General features: G+C 34.1%; 1 protein-coding gene across 6 annotated transcripts in view; it reads left to right on the top strand.

Annotated features, from left to right (window-relative positions):
• TMEM135 (transmembrane protein 135) overlaps window positions 1-22828 on the top strand; it is a 258161-nt gene that overhangs the window by 169296 nt on the left and 66037 nt on the right. For all 6 annotated transcript variants that reach the window (XM_008020450.3, XM_008020451.3, XM_008020449.3 and 3 more), the window contains one exon: window positions 13083-13129. In XM_008020450.3, the coding sequence (XP_008018641.3) occupies window positions 13083-13129 (47 nt within the window). The remainder of the gene's footprint in view (window positions 1-13082; window positions 13130-22828) is intronic.

A 22828-nucleotide genomic window follows, 5' to 3' on the forward strand; every position in this document is an offset into this window, starting at 1 on the left:
GATTTTTATAGTACATTATTTTGGGTTTATTTAGAAAGTTCAGTGAATATTTCCTTTGGTAAGAGGATTCCAAAGGGGAATTGTGCATGTAAACCTATTTATTTATAAATACATGCTAAATATTGACACCATCACTGTAAGAGTAATATTACTTTAGGGGTTACAGTTTGTATAAACATTTTCAGATTTTAATTCCTCAAATTATGGTTTTGCCTTTACACAGACACTGAGTACCTATTGCTTTTTAGGTCATATGGACCAGATTCATTCTTGACACTCTCTGTACACAAATTTTATATAAGATCTTAACCACATGCAACTAGAATACAAAATAAAAAAGAAATTTCCATGATCGGGGTAACGTCTGGTCTATAAATGTCTGTCTTCTCTTTTATCACTTTGGAATTCATAGCTAAGAGCTGATCCTAGATAAATGTGATTTTACAGTGTCAGTAGATTTTCATCCCTATGTTTATTGTCAAAATCATTTTTACTGTTGAAACAAAGCTAACTCAGCATTTAAGTTTTTACTAATTGCTCTAGACTCACTGGATATTGAACAAAGTTGACTGAATTTTTAAAAATATTACTGGGCCAGTGCCAGGCACGGTGGCTCATGCCTGTAATCCCAGCACTTTGGGAGGCCAAGGCAGGCGGATCACAAGGTCAGGAGATTGAGACCATCCTAGCTAACATGGTGAAACCCCGTCTCTACTAAAATTACAAAAAAATTAGCCGGGCATGGTGGCGGGCGCCTATAGTCCCAGCTACTCGGGAGGCTGAGGCAGCAGATTGGTGTGAACCGGGGAGACGGAGCTTGCAGTGAGCTGAGATCACACCACTGCACTCCAGCCTGGGTGACAGAGCTACACTCTGTCTCAAAAAAAAAAAAAAAAAAGAAAAAAAAATTACTGGGCCAGGTGTGGTGACTCATGCCGGTAATCCCAGCACTTTGGGAGGCTGAGGCAGGCAGATCACCTGAGGTCAGGAGTTCAAGACCTGCCTAACCAGCATAGTGAAACCCCGTCTCTACTAAAAATACAAAAATTAGCCAGGTGTGGTGGCAGGCACCTGTAATCTCAACTACTCGGGAGCTTGAGGCTGGAGAATCACTTGAACCCGGGAGGTGGAAGTTGCAGTGAGCTGAGATCATGCCATTGCACTCCAGCCTGGGCAACAGGAGCAAAGCTTTCTCAAAAAAAAAAAAAAAGAAAGAAAATCACTGTTGATTATTGTTATATCACTCTTTAATCTATAAACTGTTAAAATACTTTTGTACGTATTTTTCAAAACTCTATTCAATATCATTACATCTTGTAGTGATAAACTGGATTACTGAGTTTGTCATGCTGATTGGAGAGGGAGAGAAAAGCACAGAAATGAAGTTTCTTAAGGTTATACAACACAACTGACAGGTTGTGGTCAATTGTTTCCTTGCTATAATAAGCATAGGAAGCTTGAAAGGAAAAAATCTTGTCTGTAGATTAATTTGGGAAAATATAATTGAGAAGTCTATATTCTGCAGTAAATGAAGTTGAAAAGCACCTTTTTTTTTTCCCCCCCCTGAGATGGAGTCTCACTCTGTCGCCCAGGCTGGAGTGCAGTGGTGCAATTTTGGCTCACTGCAAGCTCTGCCTCCCAGGTTCATGCTGTTCTCCTGCCTCAACCTCCCAAGTAGCCGTAACTACAGGTGCCTGCCACCACACCCAGCTAATTTTTTTTTTTGTATTTTTAGTAGAGATGGGGTTTCACCATGTTAGCCAGGATGGTCTCGATCTCCTGACCTTGTGATCTACTGCCTTGGTCTCCCAAAGTGCTGGGATTACAGGCGTGAGCTACTGCGCCTGGCCTGGAAAGCACTTCTATACAGTTCATCTGATTCGGAATTTAAGTACATACACTCATTGTGCTTTAAGTCTTCGTTTGACCTCATTAGAAAAAACTCCCAAAAGGCTGGGTGTGTGTGGATCACCTGAGGTCAGGAGTTCGAGACCAGCCTGGCCAACATGGTGAAACAGTGTCTCTACTAAACACACACACACACACACACACACACACACACACACACACAGAGACAATTAGCTGGATGTGGCTGTACATGCCTGTGATTCCAGCCACTCTGGAGGCTGAAGCAGGAGAATCGCTTGAACCTGGGAGGTAGAGGTTACAGTGAGCTGAGATCACACCACTGCACTCTAGCCTGAATAAGAGAGCAAGACTCTGTGTCAAAAAAAAAAAAAAAAAAAAAAGGAAAAGAAACCCCAAAACATTACTAGTTCAGGATCATTTCTGACTGAAGAAATGATAATGGGAACTGAGTATGAAAAGAGGAATTTGCAGCTGAATAGGTCCAAACCAAACCAGATATTAGCAGTACCATGCCTAATTAAGGAAGGATTTTCTCAAATGAATTTTGGAATGACCATATGCCCAAGGAACTGGTAGATGGCTTGAAGATGGGCAACAGGACACACTATTTGGGAGAACTAAGTGTTACTCTATTATACTGATATATGAGTATGTACTCGTGTGCTGTAATTAAAACAAGTAAAGAGATTATATGTCCTTCTACTTGTTCTTGAATTATGTATTGGGATTAAATTGGCTATCAATATATACTTTAAAAATGTGGAACTCAGCTAGAGGGGCCGCTGTTGGCCTTTTGTCCACAAAACCTTGTAGTTTAGTGAAGTAGTGAGTGCGTGCTATCTTATTGGCCACCTTAGTGAACAATAATCTTCATTCTGGTGATCTTTCTTAGCTTTTGTCAAATGACAGAAATCTGAATTGCCATATTGGTATGTGCTGTTTGTTATGTGGCCTTGCTGTGACCTTTCTAAAGTAATCTAGAAGCTCTTATTTATTTGTTTATTTTTTTAATGTCTCAGAAGTAAAAACATAATATTACCTTAAGCCTGGTTCTTATTCTTACTTGAGGTTAATGGGAATACCACCCTTTGGATGAAAATAATGAACTTACTACAAATTGTTCATTTATAACAAGTAGACTTCACATAGGTGACCTGTCTACTTTGACCTACTGAAAACATAATATTTTTTCAGCTGTAACTTTGCCCTGAGTTCATATAGCACCTTTCTTTTCCTCCTTCTCCATGTGCTGAATGACATGTGAGGTTTTTTTTCCTTTTTTTAATTTGAAAAAGTAACATGTTTGGCAGCATTAGGATAAAGAATGGTCTCTTGTAAGTTTATATAAACATACTGAAAAGCTTACTCATGCAGTTTATCCTCTCATCTTACTACATACATAAACAAGTGAGGTTTTAGTTTTTGTTCATAATATTTAGATTATTTATTTTGGAAATTTAAAAATTTTGCTTCTTAACATTTGCTGTTCTTCACTAGAATAAGTAAGGATTATGGAGTTTTCCTGTCACCTTTTCTTAAATTTCGTTCATTATATAGATAACAAGCTTCTTAATATAGACTATATTTTAACTTACTGTTTCATCTGCTATACATGAAAATAGTAGATGTTTCATAAGTAAGTTGAATGACATTTGTAAATGCTGTAAATCTTTAATGGGATTTTAAAAAGTACTTGAGAGAAATCCATGACAGCTCATGGGCTTTGGAATCTTACCTGGTTTCAAAACCTAGCTCAATCGCGTAACTATCTATGTCTCTCTAAATCTCATCTCTGAAGTAGGGGTAATGATCCCTACATCGCAGGGGTGTTTTGAGCATTATATAAAACAGTGTATGTTAAGGACTTCATATAACATGTAACATATGGTGACATCTGCAATTTATGGTGTTGTTACACTATAATTAATATGATACTGAACTCTGAGATTCTCCTTACTCCCTTTTTTAAAAGGACAGACACATCTTGTTAAAAAAAAATATTTGGAAGCATTAGTGGGATTACTCCTACCTTGGAAGCACAGTAGTCACTAAACCAACATTATTAAGAATAAAGTACTTTTTAGAGGCAGAGGGGGTATAATTGAAAGCTTCAGTTTGAAGTCAGACAGTCCTGGCTTTGAGTCTTGGTTCAGCTACTTAAATATTCTGTGATTTTAGGTGAGTACCTTAACTTTTGATTCCAATTGCCTCATCTTTAAAATAGAAATGGTAAAAACTTACCTAGTGCCCGGCACCATTAATAGTTTATTATTATTAATATTGTTTTATTCCTCCTCTTTTCTTTTTCTCCATGTTCATTGGTCACTTTAAAAAGAAATTTACCTTCACTAACTATCCATCTTTAAACTCTCCCATGGCTCCTTTTAGTTCCTCACTCTTCCAGTTCACATTAATTCTTTTCTTATTTATTTTGAATTGCATTTTTAATGATAATGACTTATAATGACCAATTAATTGACCATAAAATAGAGGAATGATGTGGGAAATAAAAGATGCAGCCGAATGTCTTAATAAATTTTAAACCTGTCATTAGCTAACCTTTACTTCCAATAAACTGCATTTCCTTTACATGGTAAATAAAGATGTGAATAAAATGTTGTGGGTGTTTGATGATGATGTCTAATTGGCTTTTGTAGTCCCAGCTCTGAGAGTATACTTGAATAAGTATTCTGTTTCATGAATGATTTCTTGTCTTGATTGTCATTTGACCATTGAATTTTCTTTTATATTTTAAATAAAGGCTGGATTTTTCCATATGTAAATCTCTATTTGTAATCTTTCAAGTAGCAAGTTGTTTTAAACTGTTTATTTTTAAAAATCTGTCAGCGGTGTGGTGGTTCATGCCTGTAATCCAAGCACTTTGGGAGTCTGAGGCAGATGGATCACCTGAGGTCAGGAGTTTGAGACCAGCCTGCCTGGCCAATATGGTGAAACCCTGTCTCTACTAAAAATACAGAAATTAGCTGGGTGTGGTGGCGCATGCCTATAATCGGGGGAGATGAACTTGGTGAATAGTGAAGGCTAGCTAGGTTCCCTACTCACTAAGCATCAGTGTCTTTGGAGATACTCAAGAAGGAATGGCCACAGGCACTGTGATCAGGGGCAAAAAACAAATAATCAAATACACTGAAGAGAAGCAGAGGAGTTTTGTGGTAGGAAATAGTTAAACGTACCATGTGTTCAGTTCTCTAGTACAATTTAAAATGGATATACGTTTTAACCACTTTCAGGCTTAAATAGTAAAAACAGCTTTCTTTACCGGGCTGTGTTTACTTTTGGCCATGTTCACATTTTTGATATTTCTGATTATTTTAATGACTTCCTATATTGTGATTTTGTTTCTTTGCTACTGCTTGCGGAGCATAGTTTTCGTGTAATTCTACATGACATAGTGATGACAGAATAGTACGGTTTTTCTTCAAAGTTTTGTAAGACCTGTAACAGGAAGCAATGCATTGTAAATCTGTCATTCCCTACAAAGTCTTTCCAGAGAGAAAACACTATTTTCCAGCTGAATGAACTTTATTTGCACATTATTTGTTATACTTTCTGTACCCTTATGTTATATCGGTTTAATACATTTTGACGTTTCTTTTATGTGATTGCTTTTGTTTAATCACCCATATTTTTGTTGATAATAATAAAATTCCATGTTTTCATATAAATATATTCAGTTTAGAAAAACAAAATTGTTTCTAAAAGGCCATTAACCCAACCAAAAATAAAGCATACGAAAAAGTAGTTTAACCAACCAACCAACCAAAAAAAAACAAACAAAAGGATTATAAACCTGGGAGGCTCAGCTTCACTTAATAAGAGGGATGTAACTATAATATGAAATAACATTTCTTTCACCTATCAGTCTGGCAAGGATAAAACACAGTTTTTGTGGGTATAGGAAAATAACTAGTGTAAGGAAATAGCTACTTTCATGTGCTGTTGTGGGGAGTATATATTGGTATGATTTTCTTTGGAGGTCAATTTGGCAATATTTGTCAAAATTAAAAATGTACTTGTCCTTTGACAAGAATTCACCTCCAGAGATACGTTTACAAAGTATACTTTGGTATTTAGAAAAGTTTATTGCATCCATTCTAAGTATTCATAGGAGACTTTAAATAAACTTCAGCATATCCATATATGTGTATGCTTTGTGTATATAAAATTGAAAAGTATATGTCTTTAAGACAATGTCTGTATTTGATATATTTCTATGTACAACGGTATGTACGTACTCATACAAAATTCTGTAAAAGTCCAAAAATCTTAGAAGGGAACTTTCTTTTCATTGTTATTTGTTATTCTGTTTGAATTTTTGTTTTTATCATGTACATGCATTACTTTTTTGTATCAGTTTAACAGCTTTTTTGAGGTGTAGTTTATATGCTATAAGATTTACCAGTTTAATGTATCAGCTTCATGGGATTTTCAAATATTTACTGAGTTGTGTGTGCATCCAACCCTGCAATCTAATTTTAAAACCTTTTCATTGCCCCCAAAGAATTCTTGTACCTATTAACAGTCCTTCCTCATCATCCCTTAGTAGTTCCTCTCCATCACCCTTTACTCCTCCAACTCTAGGCCACCACTGTTCTACTTTCTGTAGGTGGACTTGCCTGTTCTAGAATTTTATATTAACAATATCATACATAATTGGTCTTTGTAATTGGCCTCTTTCATTTAGCATAATGTATTTGAGGTTCATCCATGTTTTAGTATGACTGATACTATTTTTTAAATTAAAAACTATTTTTATAAAAGTGAAAACAGCAATTTCAGAATTACTTATCCTGGTGAAGTATATTGTCCCATGGCTGTGAAGTGTTAATGAATTATAGAAAAACTTTTTCAAGTTAAAAGTTACCATGTATTGAGCATCTATGATGTGCTAGTCACGCTATTAGGCTTTATGTATGTTACATCATATATAAATCCTTATAGCATATGTAATAGGTAGTATTATATTGTTTCTACAAATGAACAGATTAAATATGATCATTAATTTTTTGTGTCAGTTTACACATGAAAGTGTAAAGCATATATATGTGCAGATGTATACTTTGCAGCTAAAGTTAAAATATGTAAAGTGCTAAAATATTGCTGTAATACACAATGAAAATGTCATTCACTGTCTAGAGATGTCCTATGGAACTTTTTGCAGTGATGAGAATGATCTATATCTGTTCTGTCTGTTATGGTATCCGCTACCACATATGGCTTTTGATTACTTGAGATATGGCTAGGGTGAATGAAGAAACAAATTTTAATATTACTTAATTTTAATTAATTTAAATTTAAATAACCACACTCTGATTCCGGTCATGATTTGATACCAGTGATAGATTTGCTCTTCCAGTTGGAGAGTGGAAACAACTTGATCAAAAACATGAACAAAGTATATGAAAAAATGGTATGCAAGATCCTGGATATTAAGTATTGAAGGACAGTGTTCCCTGAGATATAGGAAACAAATGTGCTCTACAGTTACCCAAGCTTACTGTCTAGAGAGAATTTCCGGGCATGGATTAAAGAGGGGTCACTCAGATAAAACCTAGAGGACTTTCTGAGTTGAGGAAATAAAGCTCAAAGTGTAGGCGGACCATGCTGGATACAGGTCACAGAACAGAGGACTAGAGAGGAAAGTACTCAGCTGATTACGAGTAGGACTTGCATGTGAGGAACCTGTTCCAAGCCAAAGAAAGAACAATCTGAAGAATTAGAGGTTTTTAATTGGGTAGTTAGTACTCAAACAGGAATAGGAATATTGTCTGTTTCTATTAGCCAGACTGGAAAATCTCAGAGATTCATGTGGCACTGGGTAAAGTACACATAATGTTTTATCTTAGTATGGGGAATAATTAGCCCTGGATTTCATCTCTTATTAAAATGTCCTAAAAGCAAGTCCTTAAAAGATCAAACTGTTTCCAAGTAACTTAACTGTGTCTCACAACAAAGCTCAAGAAAACTTATGGGAATATAAACATAGGCAACACCCCTTAAGGTAAAATTTAGAATGGCTGACAGCCAGTAAAAAATTACCACCATGCAATAAGAAATAGGAAAATTTGACCCATAATGAATAGATAAATCAGCAAATTAGTACCAAATGATAACTTATAAATATTTTAAATTGCAGGCAAAGATGTTAAAAAGAGTTATCATAGCTGAATTTTATAGTTTCAAAATGTTAGAGAGATGAAAATGGGGAAAAAGGAAAAATGAAACTTCTAGAGATGAAAATTACAATTTGTGAAATGAAAAGCTTACTGGATGATATTAAGGACAGATTATACATTGCAGAATAAAATGTTAGTGAACCTGAAGACATAAGAATAGAAACCATCTAAAATGAAACATAGAAAAGAGACTTTTTTTCTTTTTTCTTTTCTTTTCTTTTTTTCCAAGACAGAGTCTCATTCCATCACCCCGGCTGGAGTGCAGTGGTGCAGTCTCACTCACTGCAACCTCTGTCTCCTGGGTTCAAGGAATTCTTATGTCTCAGTCTCCCAAGTAGCTGGAATTACAGATGTGCACCACCATGCCTAATTTTTGTATTTTTAGTGGAGACAGGGTTTTGCCATGTTGGACAGGCTGGTCATGAACTCCTGACCTCAAGTGATCTGACAACCTTGGCCTCCCAAAGTGCTGGGATTACAGGGATGAGCCACTGTGCCTGGCCATGGTTTTGTTTTTTTCTTTTTTAATCACCAAATAAAGATAACATCTGTGAGTTGTAGGTGACCTCCTATTCATGTAATTGGAGTTCTTGAAGCAGAGAAGGGAGAAGAAAAAATAATGGTGAAATAATGACCGAAAATTACTCAAATTTGATAGAAACTGTAAACCCAGAGATCCAAGTAGCCTAATAAATCCTACTACAGGAAATATTTTGAAGACTACCCAAGGCACATCGTAATCAAATTGTGAAAACACAATGGAGTGACATTTGTAAACCACTGAAACAAAATGATCCATCAGCCTAAAATTCTATACCCAACAAAAGTATCTTTCAGAACAAAATGAAAAAACTTTTTGCAGACCTACATTTTTAAGTCAAAGTGATTAAAATATAATGATGAATTTAGATATATCTGTACATACATACACTATGGATGGCAATAACAGCACAAAGATCAAGAGGGGAGAAATGGAAATACATTATTGGAAGATTTTTTTTCTATATGTTAAGTAGTATAATGTCATTTGAATATAGACAACAATTTATAGATGTGTACTATAAACCATAAAACCAACACTAAAATAAGCCAACAAAGGGAAGAAAATGCAATCATTGAAAAATACTCAGTTGCTGGGTGCAGTGGCTTACACCTGTAATCCCAGCACTTTCAGAGATCGAGGTGGGTGGATCACGTGAGGTCAGGAGTTTGAGACCAGCCTGACTGACGTGGTGAAACCCCATCTCTACTAAAAATACAAAAATTAACTGGGTGTGGTGGCATGTGCCTGTATTCCCAGCTACTGGGGAGGCTGAGACAGGACAATTGCTTGAACATGGGAGGTGGAGGTTGCAGTGAGCCGAGATTGCAACCCTGCACTTCAGCCTGGGTGACAGAGTGAGACTCTGTCTCAAAAAACAAAACAAAACAATACAAAAACTTAGTTAATCAAAAAGGGGCAGAAACGAGGGAAAAAAAAACAGTAAGAGATAAGTAGAGAAATAAATAGCAAGATGATAGATTTAAATATAAGCATACCAATAATCACATTAAATGTAAATAGTATAAATATCTCAATTGAGAGACAAAGATTTTCTGATAGGATAAAAAAGCAGGAAACTATTATATGCTGCCTACAAGCAATGCACTTCAAATGTAAAGACCGTAATCAGTTAAAACTACAAGACAGCTAACATCAAGCCAAAGAAAGGTGGAGTTACCGTCCAGCAAATAATGGGAGAGTGCTATAAGCAGCTTTTTGGGTGAATATGTTTATTATTTTGCTTATGAGGATTATTTTACAGGTATATAGGTATGTCAAAACTTATAAAATTGTACACTTTAAATATGTACAGTTTATTTTAGTTATACCTCAATAAAGCTATTAAATCATTTAGATAGCCACATGTGTCCAGTAGCTACAGTATTGGACTGCAGTATCCTATAAGGTCCTTGAGGGTCAGAATTGTATTTAAATATCCTCTCTATTTAGCAGGTACAGAGTAACTGTTTGGCCAATATTTGTTTAATGAAGGAATGTAAGATACAGCTAGCTCAGTGAGCATGGTCGTATTGCTTACCTTTTCAGGATCTGAGTTTCCTGATATGAAAAAATATGATGGTTTATTTCGAAGTGTCTTTTAGCTTTAAAATTCTGTAATTTCAAACACAGGAAGTATTCTTCCTTATTTAGCTGTGGATTTAGATTTATTTGGAAAAATACTTTGTGAAAGTAACAGTGATAAACTAGCACAGTTTTAAAAACTTTTTTAAAAACTTAGCTAAAAATGAAATGCTGTTTTTAGCATCTTTAACTAAAATAATAACAAACATATTTTGCATTAAGTTCCCATCTTTCTTGATCAAATCCAAAATCCTTCCAGCGGCTTTATGCGTATGGTCCCCTGGCTTTTCTCTTACAGTGTCTCTGCTATCAAGTCTCTTCTTGTTTGACCACTTTGTATAAAATAACAACCCCCAGTCTCCTGTATTTCTCTTTCCTTATTCTACTTTATTTATCTCCAAAACTCCTACTACTCTCTAACATACATCTTTTTAAAAATATGTTCTCTTACCTGGCTAGAAGATAAGTTCCATGAGGGCAAGGACTTTGTCCATTTTGTGCATTGTGGTAAGTTTTAGAACAGTACCAGGCACATAGTAGGAATTCAGTAAATGTTTGTTTAATGAATCAGTCAATTGCACTGTAATATCCTTTTGATTTATTCTCCTAATTATCAGTGATATTAGAGATTTCAAAAGGGCTCCCTGCTTAAAAATAATTTCTTTCCAGATTTATGTCTCTGGGTTAGGTTTTTCTATCTAGATCACTTATGTCAGTAACAAAACAAGATAAAAACAATCTGCTGAAGAATTTTACAAAGCTGGTTATAGCATTCTCCCATTATTTGTTGGACGGTAACTCCACCTTTCTTTTATAAGCATCCTCTCATTAATTCTTCTTCAGCAGACTGTTTTTATAAGCTTTTATAAGCATCCTCTCATTAATTCTTCTAAATAATTCAAAGTATGATATTATTCTCAGTTTATAGATAAGGGATCTAAGGTTTAGGGAAATTATATAAAATATCTAGAGGTACACAGAACTAGGATTCAAACCTAGGTCTATCTTAGTCTAACGCTTGAGTTCTGAAACATTGTACTTTTTCTGTTTTGAGTGTATTATTTGTAAAGATAATTACCAGTTTAGTACGAACACAGATAGGTTAGCATATTAGGATAGATCATGCCAACATTTTGAGGGATGGGAGACTTTGGATATTTAGAGAAGATGAAGAGTGTTTGAAAGATTTGTGGGATACTTCTAGAGAGGTTTTTAGTGTGATCTGCAAGGGGGACACTGATTAGTGGAGGAAAAGCCTGAAGCATTGAACATCTGGGAAGGATGGCATTGTCTAACAGGGATTGAATGATAGAGAAATTTTAAAAAATGAATATCATGACTGAGTTTTGTTAAAACTCAGTAAATAAACTCACTTAGATTTTAATTTATAATCAATTGGAAATAACTGAAAATTATTCTATATGCTTTAAGTTATGTTTCTAAAAACAGTGAAATGGTAAAATGAACCTTATGCTTCATGGATAGGGTGTTTAAGTCAATGGAGAAGAGAGATGGAGAGAGGAAGGAAGAAGCGAAAGAGGGAGAGGAGAAGAGTATGTGTGTTTAGCACAGAAAGAGATTTTGTAGATATATAATGTTACATAAATATATATAATATTTCCTTCATATTAATTGATACCAATCCTCTTTTTCATTGGTATATTTATATATTTCTAAGTCATTCAGGCTGTATATATAATGCTTATCTTAGGCTAAGACAACAAACTTGTCAAGCTTGATTTGTAATGGCATAATTACCATGCTTTCATCAGGTTGACTAGAAATTATTTGTGTTAGAAATAGCAAAACAATTTTTCCAGCGTTTTCATTTCTGTTCTTGTGGTCAGCCTTTCACAATCGAAAGAAAGTTCATTTCTCATTTGTCTGTGATGTGAGGCCATTGACGATTCTTATGCTTAATTTATACTGTTGTTTTTTAACATAAGAATGCATTCTACAACTTTAATTTTTGTGATTTAAAACAACTTTTCCAATCTGTTTTTTTGGTGTAACTAAGACATTAGTCAGGACTGGAGTTCTGGGTTCCTTCCACATACCATCTTAATATGGTTGTGTTTACTGTGATGTTTCTGAGATCATCATTTCAGATGTTCTTATGCCTGCTTCTAGAGGAATTACTTTTATAGCTAGTCTGTATTCCACAAAGGAATATTGTATTTTTATGAGCTTTTCTTATTGATTAGAATTGGTTGACAACTGTACTGTATTTTACATTAGAAAATCTGGTCATCTTCATATCATAGTTAATAAACTTTCTGATTTATTCACTGAATTGATTATACAAAAGCTGTTGTCCTTGTTTTTAAGTTAAGCTTGCTTGTTTAGGCATTCTAACAGAAAGTTAAAAATATGCTATTCCCTTTTTTTTGAATTCTGTTACCCTTCTATCCAGTCTGTATATGTCTGTATAATATATATAATTATATACATGATGATAGTTACATATAAGTATTGCAATGTATTCTCCTAATATTGGTTATATTAGGGGTGTCCAATCTTTTAGCTTTTCTGGGCCACATTGGAAGAAGAAAATTTGTCTTGGGCCTTACTTGAAATATACTAACACTAATGATAGTTGATGAACTGAAAAAAAATTGCAAAAAAAAAAAAAAAAATCACAATGTTTAAAGAAAGTTTACAAATTCTGTTAGACCACATTCAAAGCCGTCTTGGAGTTCATGCAGCCTACAGGTCGCAGGTTGAACAAGTTTGGTTTATATGAAAGGTCGAGAATATGAAATGTGTGTGACTGATTTGTGTATCCTTTTATTGTTTCAGGCACAAGATTTAATAGTATTTTGCTTTTATGATTCACTCAAATGGTGATGTCAGTGTTCTTTTGCAAGTAATGTATTTTCTCCTTGTTACAGGTCCTTCTGTTTTGCATCACAGCTGCCATGTACATGTTCTTTTTCAGGTAGGTTCTGTTATACCTATTTACTTTAATACCCCAAACAGTATCCCTTTGTAATTTCATCAACCATGAAACTAAAGTATTCTCCAAATAATTATCCCTTACAAGCAGCATACTTTCCCTCGCACCCAGAGTGGACAGAGATAAAGCATTGCTTCTTCATGGGTAAAGAAAAGAGAAAGAGAGGGAATGAAGATTGATTGATTCCCCTCCCCCATTCTATTTATAAGTTCATCCTAGAAAGTTGAGTATGTCAATTAACAGGACTCAAATCCTGATAAGTGAATTTTTATCTTTTATGGACCTGATTGTATGTAAATACCTAAGTATTTTTCACTCAGCTTATAAAACAATCAACATTTTACGTTTCGATAAGAAAAAAGTGACAGTAGAGCTCTAGCTAAGCCTTCTGCAAAGATACCCTAGCGCACTAATGATAGTCTGTAAACTATTGTTTGTTATAATGTCAACGTTGTACTTTTCACTGACACCGGTCTCGGGTTTGTCGGGGGCTAAGGGGAAGAGTGTTAGGATGGCCCAAGATTTAAATGTCAAGAGTGTTAGGATGGCCCAAGATTTAAATGTCAGTAAGAAGGATTTCTGTCATCTTCGTGTAATCCCAGCAGTGTGCAATGTGATTTTTGATTAGGGAGAGTCCCCTCCTTTATAATCTTTATTTCTTTATTTTTAGTGATACCAATTAATTTCCATTTATTTTACTCTTATTGCCCCCATTTGAATAGATCTTTTTGGTATTTACGGATCTAGCAAAAGTAAGTCTTAGCAGACAGGATCAGACTTTTCAAATTAAAATTTGTGCTTAATTAACAAAGACAGTTGCAGATTTTTAGTAGGATATATTTGGTATATATATATATTTTTAAGAATAAAACAATCCAACCATATCAGAATTTTTTTTAAAAAATTATTTTTAATTTTTGTGGGAACATAGTAGTTGTACGTGAGATGTTTTGATACAGGGATATGATGCATAATAATCAAATGCTATTATCCTATGTGTTACAAACAATCCAATTTACACTCTTAGTTATTTAAAAATGTACGATGTATTATTGATGATAGTCACCCTGTTGTGCTATCAAATAGTAAGTCTCATGCTTTCTTTTTCTATACCCATGAATCACCCCCACCTCCCCCTACACCCCACTACTCTTACCACCCTCTGGTAACCATCATTCTACTCTCTATGTCCATGAGTTCAATTGTTTTGATTTTTAGATCCCACAAATAAGTGAGAACATGTGACATTTTCCTTTCTGTGCCTGGCTTAATTCACTTAACATAATGATCTCCAGTTCCGTCTATGTTGCAAATGACAGGATCTCATTCTTTTTTGTGGCTGAATAATACTCCATTGTTTATGTGTACCACATTTTCTTTATTTATTTATCTGTCAGTGGACACTTAGCCTCCTTCCAAATTTTGCTATTGTGACCAGTGCTGCAACAAACATGGGAGTGCAGATATCTCTTCAATATATTGATTTGCTTTATTTTGAGTATATACCCAGCAGTGGGATTGCTGGATCACATAATAGAGATCATAAATCTCTATTTTTCCAGAATTTTTAAACCATTAATTTCCTGCTAGTATGTCCTAATAAATATTTTATAAAGCAAAATTATATAATTTTAAATTGTTTTGAGTTTTAAAAATGTCATATGCAAATAAAAATGATGATGTTACTGTTATTATTCTTGTAAAGAGACAGCCAGACTTTTGGAAGGGGAAACATAGATGAAGAGTCAAGGTAGGGAGGACTTGAACTGCAAAGGGTTTTGTATCAGTCATTAGGATGCTTAGTATTTTGTATCAGTCATTAGTGACTGAAGAATTATTGGAGCTGTCTGGTTGTCTTTGTGAAATTGTTTGATCTATTTATTACTTTTACTGTATCTTCATATACAATATACTTTTCCTGTGGTCTCTTTCCTATATTTTAATAATTTAGAGGTGGATCGTGGGAGTTATGAACAATGACTCACTGATTTCCAAAAACTTCTTAATTGTATTCAGACACATTATTAGGACAGTATTGCAATAAGTTCACATAGTTTGCCGTTATATTTTTATGTTTTACCTAGTCTGAGGATATGGCATACCCAGTAGGGAAAATTCAATCATAAAAAGCTTAAAAACTAGAAACCTAACTTGGTGATATACACAAGAAGAAAGTCCAATCTCAAATAAATTTTCTTTTTCGTGGAAATTCCTAACAGAGCAGGTATTTAAAATCCTTCCCATTGTGGAACTTAAAGACATACTTGATTGATGTGTAGCATTTCTTAGTCATCAGAAGTTTTTGAGGTTTAAAAATAAATCATTTGTTAAATACACTGATAAAGGCCCAATTTATAGCATGGGTCTAGGAAATTATGTTTTGAAAATTGCTGCCATCAACCCAGTATTTTTGGTGTCGAAAGAAAATCAACCCTATAAATACGTGTTTTGGTGCAGAGCTACGGAACCTTTTCCTGTTTCAGTCACAAGTCTAAGTTAAAAACAACAGTTTAAAATACTTTCCAGAAGGCTCAATACAAGGTTTAAGTGCCAAAATAAACACTTTTAATTTTCTGAGGAAAGGGGTTGTTTTTCTCCCAAAAGAAGTACTATCACCAAATTCACTGTTCTTGGCAGGAGTTAGTTTGAATAGCTCAACAGCAGAGGTTTGGTATATGGTAAAATCAAACAATTTATAAAGTATTACAACCAAACAAAACAATATTAGATGTGTCTGCATGCTAGCTGGTGTTGGGAATGAACAAACACTATTGTACGTAACACTTGGCAGGTCCAATTGCATTTGAATATTTTATTTTAAAATTAAATTTTATTATAAATATATTTGAAGACACGTTTATTTCACTTATTAACAATTATGTTAAATCTAATTGCATGAAGTTGGATAGTCAAATGAGACTGTCCCCAGGACTCCATTTATGGTAACCTCCTATGAGAAGAGGATAGGGAAGAATTTTATATTTGAAATAAGTCAACTTGTGTTTTTATGCTAATGGGCAAAGGGGAAATGGGCAAAGGGGAAATGGGGAAATGAGGCCCGCTTTCAAGAAAAAGAAAATATGCCATTTTTTTTTCAAAGAAAGAACTTGAGAAGTAGTTTCATAAATGTTTTCCAAAGATGTCACAAGATGTGATGACTATACTATGAATTTACTTAAAAGCAACACGTTTTTGATATTGAAAACTATGTGAAAACTATAATGTGTAATGAAGTAACTTACTTTTACATAGTTCTTAATAGTTTTGTAATAGTTATTTTACGTATATTTCATATGTTAATGATCAGATTTTCACATTATACACCAGAAGTAAGGCTTATGTTCAAATGAAATCACCCACTTACTTCTGGTGTGTAATGTGAAATGCTTTAAAGGCTTGGGCTGGGAAAAGGTAATGTGTGAGGAGAGAGTTCTAGTTCTTTTCTGGTCAGCTGGCCTGCCAGCCATGTAGCTAGCCATCACAAGTGTCTCTTGATATACGTGCTATGGATTCTGTTAGGAACTGGATTACAAGGGAAGGTGGAACATATCCTGAGGATGTTTTGAAAGAGCTTTTTGTATAATCTCAGTGGGCATTCTTCATAATAGTTTTACCTCCTTTGTTCAATCACCTTATTTTTATTATGTATGCTATTGTCATTGCTGTACCTTAGGGCATTGTTTGTTTCTGTTGATTTTGGCCAAGCAGAAGTCATATTTAAAAACTTTTTAGAAAATTTGGTCTCATGCACCCCTTGAAATAATTTCTTTACTTCCAAATATGTATTTATGGGCAAATCAGTTTGCATTCATCATAATTTTTCATTCAGGATTGGGCCTTCCCAACAGTCATGTGGAAAAATAAATCAGTTTCTTTTGATCACTAACTCTTTTAATTAAGAAGCAAAAGAAAGAATCAACAATAAACATCAAAACTGTTGCACTTAATCCTACACACACATAAAAAAGAAAAATGCAACATTTAAAACTACTAGTTCATTGGTTTTATATTCACCATTAGGTATCTGTCTATGAAGAATATTTGAGAGAAAGGAAGTAGTTCAGCATAATTTTTTATAGATAAATTTAAAGTAGTACTGTAAAGTGTATTATAACTACTTTGATCCTAATCTAATAAGTACCAGTTAGAAATTCTTTCCACATGCCTTTGCAAAGGCAACAACAAATCCAGGTTTATTTTAACATATAGAGTGAATGGTTCCAACTTGTCATAGCAGTTAATCTATAGACTATATGGGACTGATTCACAATAGAAATATCTTAAATAATCTGATGTCAGCATTGTGCAGCATGGCATTTATAGTTAGAAATCAGTGCAAGTCAGAGTTTATTGTTATACTTTAAACATTTAGAAACATTATTTCTTTTTGCCATTTGAGAATTCTAATCAATTCTCTGTGAAGGCATAAATAAATGATTTTATTAGTCTCAAGGTGTAGATTTAGTTTATCTATTTAAGAAAACCAGACTATTTATTGATTGGACAACCTGCAAGTATTGAGTGAAAGATTTGTGATTATTCTTGAACATCTTTATATAAGTATACCTTAGTATATTAGAGATAACTTTAGCAGCAAATAAAAAACTTTTGATCTTGACCTTTAAACTATTTACTGATTTTTAAGTGAAAGGTCTTTAATGTTAATTAGATTCTATGTTTATTTTTAATTTTTAAAATTTTTAATTTTTATAGGTATATAGTAGGTGTATATGCTTATGGGGTTCGTGAGATGTTTTGATACAGGCATACAGTGCATACCTAACTGTCATATCAGGATAAATGTTTCATTGCCTCAAGCATTTATCATTTCTCTGTGTTGCAAACATCCTAATTATATTCTTAGCTATTTTTAAATGTGCAATAAATTGTTGACTATAGTCACCCTGTTGTGCTATCAAATAGTAGGTCTTATTCATTGTATCTAACTGTATTTTTGTACTCATTAACCATCCTCACTACCCTCCACCCTGCCCCACCACTACTTTTTCCAGCCTCTGGTAACCCTTATTCTACTCTCTATCTCCATGAGTTCAATTGTTCTAGTTTTTAGCTTTCATAAATGTTTGCCTTTGTGTTCCTGGCTTATTTCACTTAAAGTCCTTGAGTCCCATCCATGTTGCTGCAAATGATAGCCCTTTTTAAAAAAAAAAAAAAAAAAAGCTGAATAGCATTCCATCGTGTGTATGTGCTATATTTTCTTCATCCATTCATGTGTTGATGGGAACTTACATTGCTTGCAAATCTTGGCTATTGTGAATAATGCTGCAATAAATGTGAGAGTGCTTGATATCTCTTTGGTATACTGGTTTGCTTTCTTTTGGGAATATATCTAGCAGTGAGATTGCTCTTTCATATTGTAGTTCTATTTTTAGTTCTTTGAGAAACCTCCAAACTGTTCTCCATAGTGGTTGTACTAACTTACATTCCCACCAACAGTGTACAAGGGTTTCCTTTTCTTCACACCTTCTCGCAGCATTTGTTATTGTCTGTGTTTTGGATAAAAGCCATTTTAACTAGGGTGAGATGATATCTCATTGTAGTTTTGATTTGTGTTTCTCTGATTATCAGTGATGTTGAGCACCTTCTTATATACCTGCTTGCCATTTGTATGTCTTCTTTTGAAGAAGTAGCGTAATTGTAGTGTAATTTGAAGTCAGGTAATGTGATTCTTCCAGTTTTGTTCTTCTTGCTTAGGATAGCTTTGGCTATTTTGGGTCATTTGTAGTTCCGTGTAAATTATATGATTTTTTTTTTTCTATTTCTATGAAGACTGTCCTTAGCATTTTGATAGGGATTATACTGAATCTGTAGATTGCTTTGAGTAGTGTGGACATTTTGACAATACTGATTCTTATACTCCATGAACATGGAAATCTTTTTATTTTTTGGTGTCCTCTTTAGTTTCTTGTATCAGTGTTTTATAGTTTTCATTGTAGAGATCTTTCATTTCTTTGGTTAATTCCTAGGTATTTAATTGTATTTGTAGCTATTGTAAATGGGATTACTTTCTTGATTTATTTTTCAGAATGTTCACTGTTGGGATATAGAAATACTACTGATTTTAGTGTGTTGATTTGGATCCTGCAACTTTACTGAATTTGTTTATTCTAATAGTTTTTAGTAGAGTCTTTAGGTTTTTCCGTATCTATCATCTGCAAAGAAGGATAATTTAACTTCTTCGTTTCCAAATTGAATTTCATTTCTGTCTCTTGTCTGATTGCTCTAGCTAGGACTTTCAGTACTGTGTTGAATAACAGTTGTGAAAGTGGGCATCCCTGTTGTGTTCCAGATCTTAGAAGAAAGGCTTTCAGTTTTTTCTCATTCAGTATGATACTATCTGTGGGTCTGTTGTATGTGACTGTTATTATGTGGAAGTATATTCCTTTCAGGTTTTTGAGGGTTTTTATCATGAAAAGATACTGAATTTTGTTAAGTGCTTTTCCAGTATCAATTGAAATGAGCATATGTTTTTTGTTTTTCATACTGTTTATATGATGTATCACATTGATTTATCTTTTCAAAAAAACCAACTTTTCATTTTGTTGATCTTTTTTATTTTTTGTGTGTATTTCATTTATTTCTACTTTGATATTTATTATTTTCTTCTGCTAATTTTGGGCTTGGTTTGCTCTTTTCTAGTTCTTTAAGGTGCATTGTTAGGTTGTTGAAAGTTTTTCCACTTTTTTGATGTAAGTGCTTATTGTTACAACTTTTCTCTTAGTACTGCTTTCACTTAGTACTGATTTACATATGTTAAACCATCCTTGCATCCCTGGGATAAATCCCAGTTTTTCATGATGAATTATCTTTTTAGTGTGCTGTTTAATTTGGTTTGCTAGTATTTTGTGGAGGATTTTTGTATCAGTGTTTATCAGATATATTGATCTGTAGTTTTCTTTTATTGCTGTCTTTGGTTTTGGTATCAGGGTACTACTGTCTTCATAGAATGAGTTTGGAAGTATTCTTTTCTTCTTTATTTTTTAGAATAGTTTGAGTAGGATTGGTATTAGTTCACATAGTAAAATTCTGCGGTGAAGCTATTGGGTTCTGGGCTTTTCTTTGCTGAGAGACTTAATTACAGCTTCAATATCATCCTTTGTCGTTGGTCTATTCAGGTTTTGGAATTCTTCATGGTTCAATTTTGGTAGATTGTATGTGTCTAGGAATGTATTTATTTCTTGAAGGTATTCCACTTTATTGGCATATGGTTGATCATTATAGTCTCTTAGGAGCATTTGAATTTCTACTGTAATTCAATTGAATTGCATGAGTTGCACTGTCTCCTTTTTCATCTCTGATGCATTTCTGCATTTTGCTTAGTTATTCTGGCTAAAGGTTTGTTGATCTGTTTATCTTTTCAAAAAACCAGCTTTTCATTTTGTTGATCTTTTGTATTTTTGGTGTGTATTTCTTTTATTTCTACTTTGATATTATTTTCTTCTGCTAACTTTGGACTTGGTTTGCTCTTGCTTTTCTAGGTCTTTAAGATGCATTGTTAGGTTGTTTGCTTAAAGTTTTTCTGCTTTTTGATGTAGGTGCTTATTACAAACTTTTCTCTTAGAATTGCTTTCACTGTATTTCATAGATTTTGGTTTATTGTTTCCATTTTCATTTGTTTCAAGAAATTTTAAAATTTTTTTCTTAATTTTTTCATTGGTCACTCAGTGTATTGTTTAATGTCTATGTGTAGTTTCCAAAGTTCCCTTTGTTATTGGCTTCTACTTTTATTCCATTCTGGTCAGAGAAGAGACTTGATATGATTTCAAGTTTTTGAATTTTTTAAGACTTGTTTTATGGCCAAACATATGATCTTAGGTTCTTTTAAAAAAAATTGCTTAAAAATACACAGGAACCTAGTCTAAAAAAATTACATTATATACAGAATTTAGAGGTTAAAAGTTGTACTTCAGACTTAGGAGATGGGCCTTAATTAATTAGATTTTATTCTAAAGGGATTACTTGCAGCAATGCAGACAGTGAATTTGGGATTTGGAGGGGATATATCACAGGTAATAGGGGATGCTGTTGCAGTTATCCAGCAGAGAAATGGTGAGGACTTGACCAAAGCTTATGGCAATGATATGGTGGAAAGTAGGTTTATCTGAGGTGTAAGGATTGCTGCTTAGATGAGGAAGAGGAAAAACACTGGAAGGTAAGCGAATTATAAAATAGGAAAAATGTGTGAACATTGAATACAAGCTTTGCAAATACTGAGGCTGAGGTGCTTTTATGACATTCACTAGAGAAATAATGGGTATCAGTTGGGTATTCAGAGCTCAGGTGATTAATCTGGGCCAGGGGTAGAAATTTAGGAGTTATCAGCCTGTAGATATTAGTTTCAACCACGCAGGTTGATAGTGTTCTGTAGTGAGAATATGGAGATTAAGAAAAAGGGTTCCAAGTATGGACTGGAGAATCTTGATGTTCGAAGCATAGACAGTAGGAAAGGAGTCAGTAAAGCAGAGGCCGGAGTAGTGACAAGAGGCATTATAAATACCTTGTTAAATTTAGGGTCTACTATTAGCTGTCCCACTAGCTGTCTGACTTTAGACAAATTACATAACTTTACTACACCTCATTTTCTTCTTTATGAAAACTGTAAATTAACATGTGGGCCTCATAGGTAGGGCTGTGAGGATTGAATGTGACACAATGTCTTTCAAATGTTTTTGATGTGACCCAAAATAAGAACTGTATTTTATATATTATGATTATGTTACCATATATACATGTATATATATGTATATGAATTTCCCAGAAAAATACTTACCTTCCTACATGTGATGTATTTGGATATTTTCTATTCTAATTTATGTTTTTAAAAAGCTGCTTTGACTCACTGATGGATAGCAGCTAGTAGTGAGAAAAAATGTGAACTAAAATGCATGAGCACTTCGAACAGTGACTGATCACTTAGCAAATGCAGAGTTAAGAGTAGTGATTGTTGTTTTTAAACCGAGAGAGAAAGTTGACTAAAATAGAGAATTTCAGTAAGGACAGCATTATCTTTATTGTTACTCCTCTAGATGTATCCAGTAAGTGAGAGGTAAAAAGTATTCATCTGCAGTCTGATGGTCAGTGGTAAGCTGCTAGAGAAATTTCTGTAGTTGGGTTGGGGTAGTGGATTAAGAAATAAATGTGAAATAAGGAAGTAAGAGTGAGTTTAGTAAACTCAAGAAGCTTGAGAGAAAAAGATAGAGCCATTTGTTAGAGGATTAAGGGTTTTTCTTTTCTTTCTTGTCCTTCCTACCCTCCTTCTCCCTCTTTCTTAGACTGGAGAGACTAGACTCTGGGAAAGTTTAAGTGAATAAGAGAAGACTGAAGAAGCAGACAAGATTGATAAATTGGGGAATGGGAAAGAGAATAGAGTCTAAAGTCAGGTCCATAATGTCAACATTTAGGGGTACATTATTAAAATTGTCTGGGAGAAATTATTATAAATGATTAGGAGGAAATTAAAATGGTTTGGAAGCCTTGCACATGTGTTTTAAGTGAACGAGGACCCCCAAAAAAGTAGGAAATAGAAAAATCTAATGCTCGTGGCTTTCTAAATACATGATCTTTCTTAAAACGTAATTTAATTTCTTATAAAAATAGACATGGAGCTGGGCGCAGTGGCTCATGCCGGTAATCCCAGCAATTTGGGAGGCTGAGGCGGGT

The sequence above is a fragment of the Chlorocebus sabaeus genome, chromosome 1, assembly GCF_047675955.1.
Source record: "Chlorocebus sabaeus isolate Y175 chromosome 1, mChlSab1.0.hap1, whole genome shotgun sequence".
NCBI lineage: Eukaryota > Metazoa > Chordata > Mammalia > Primates > Cercopithecidae > Chlorocebus > Chlorocebus sabaeus.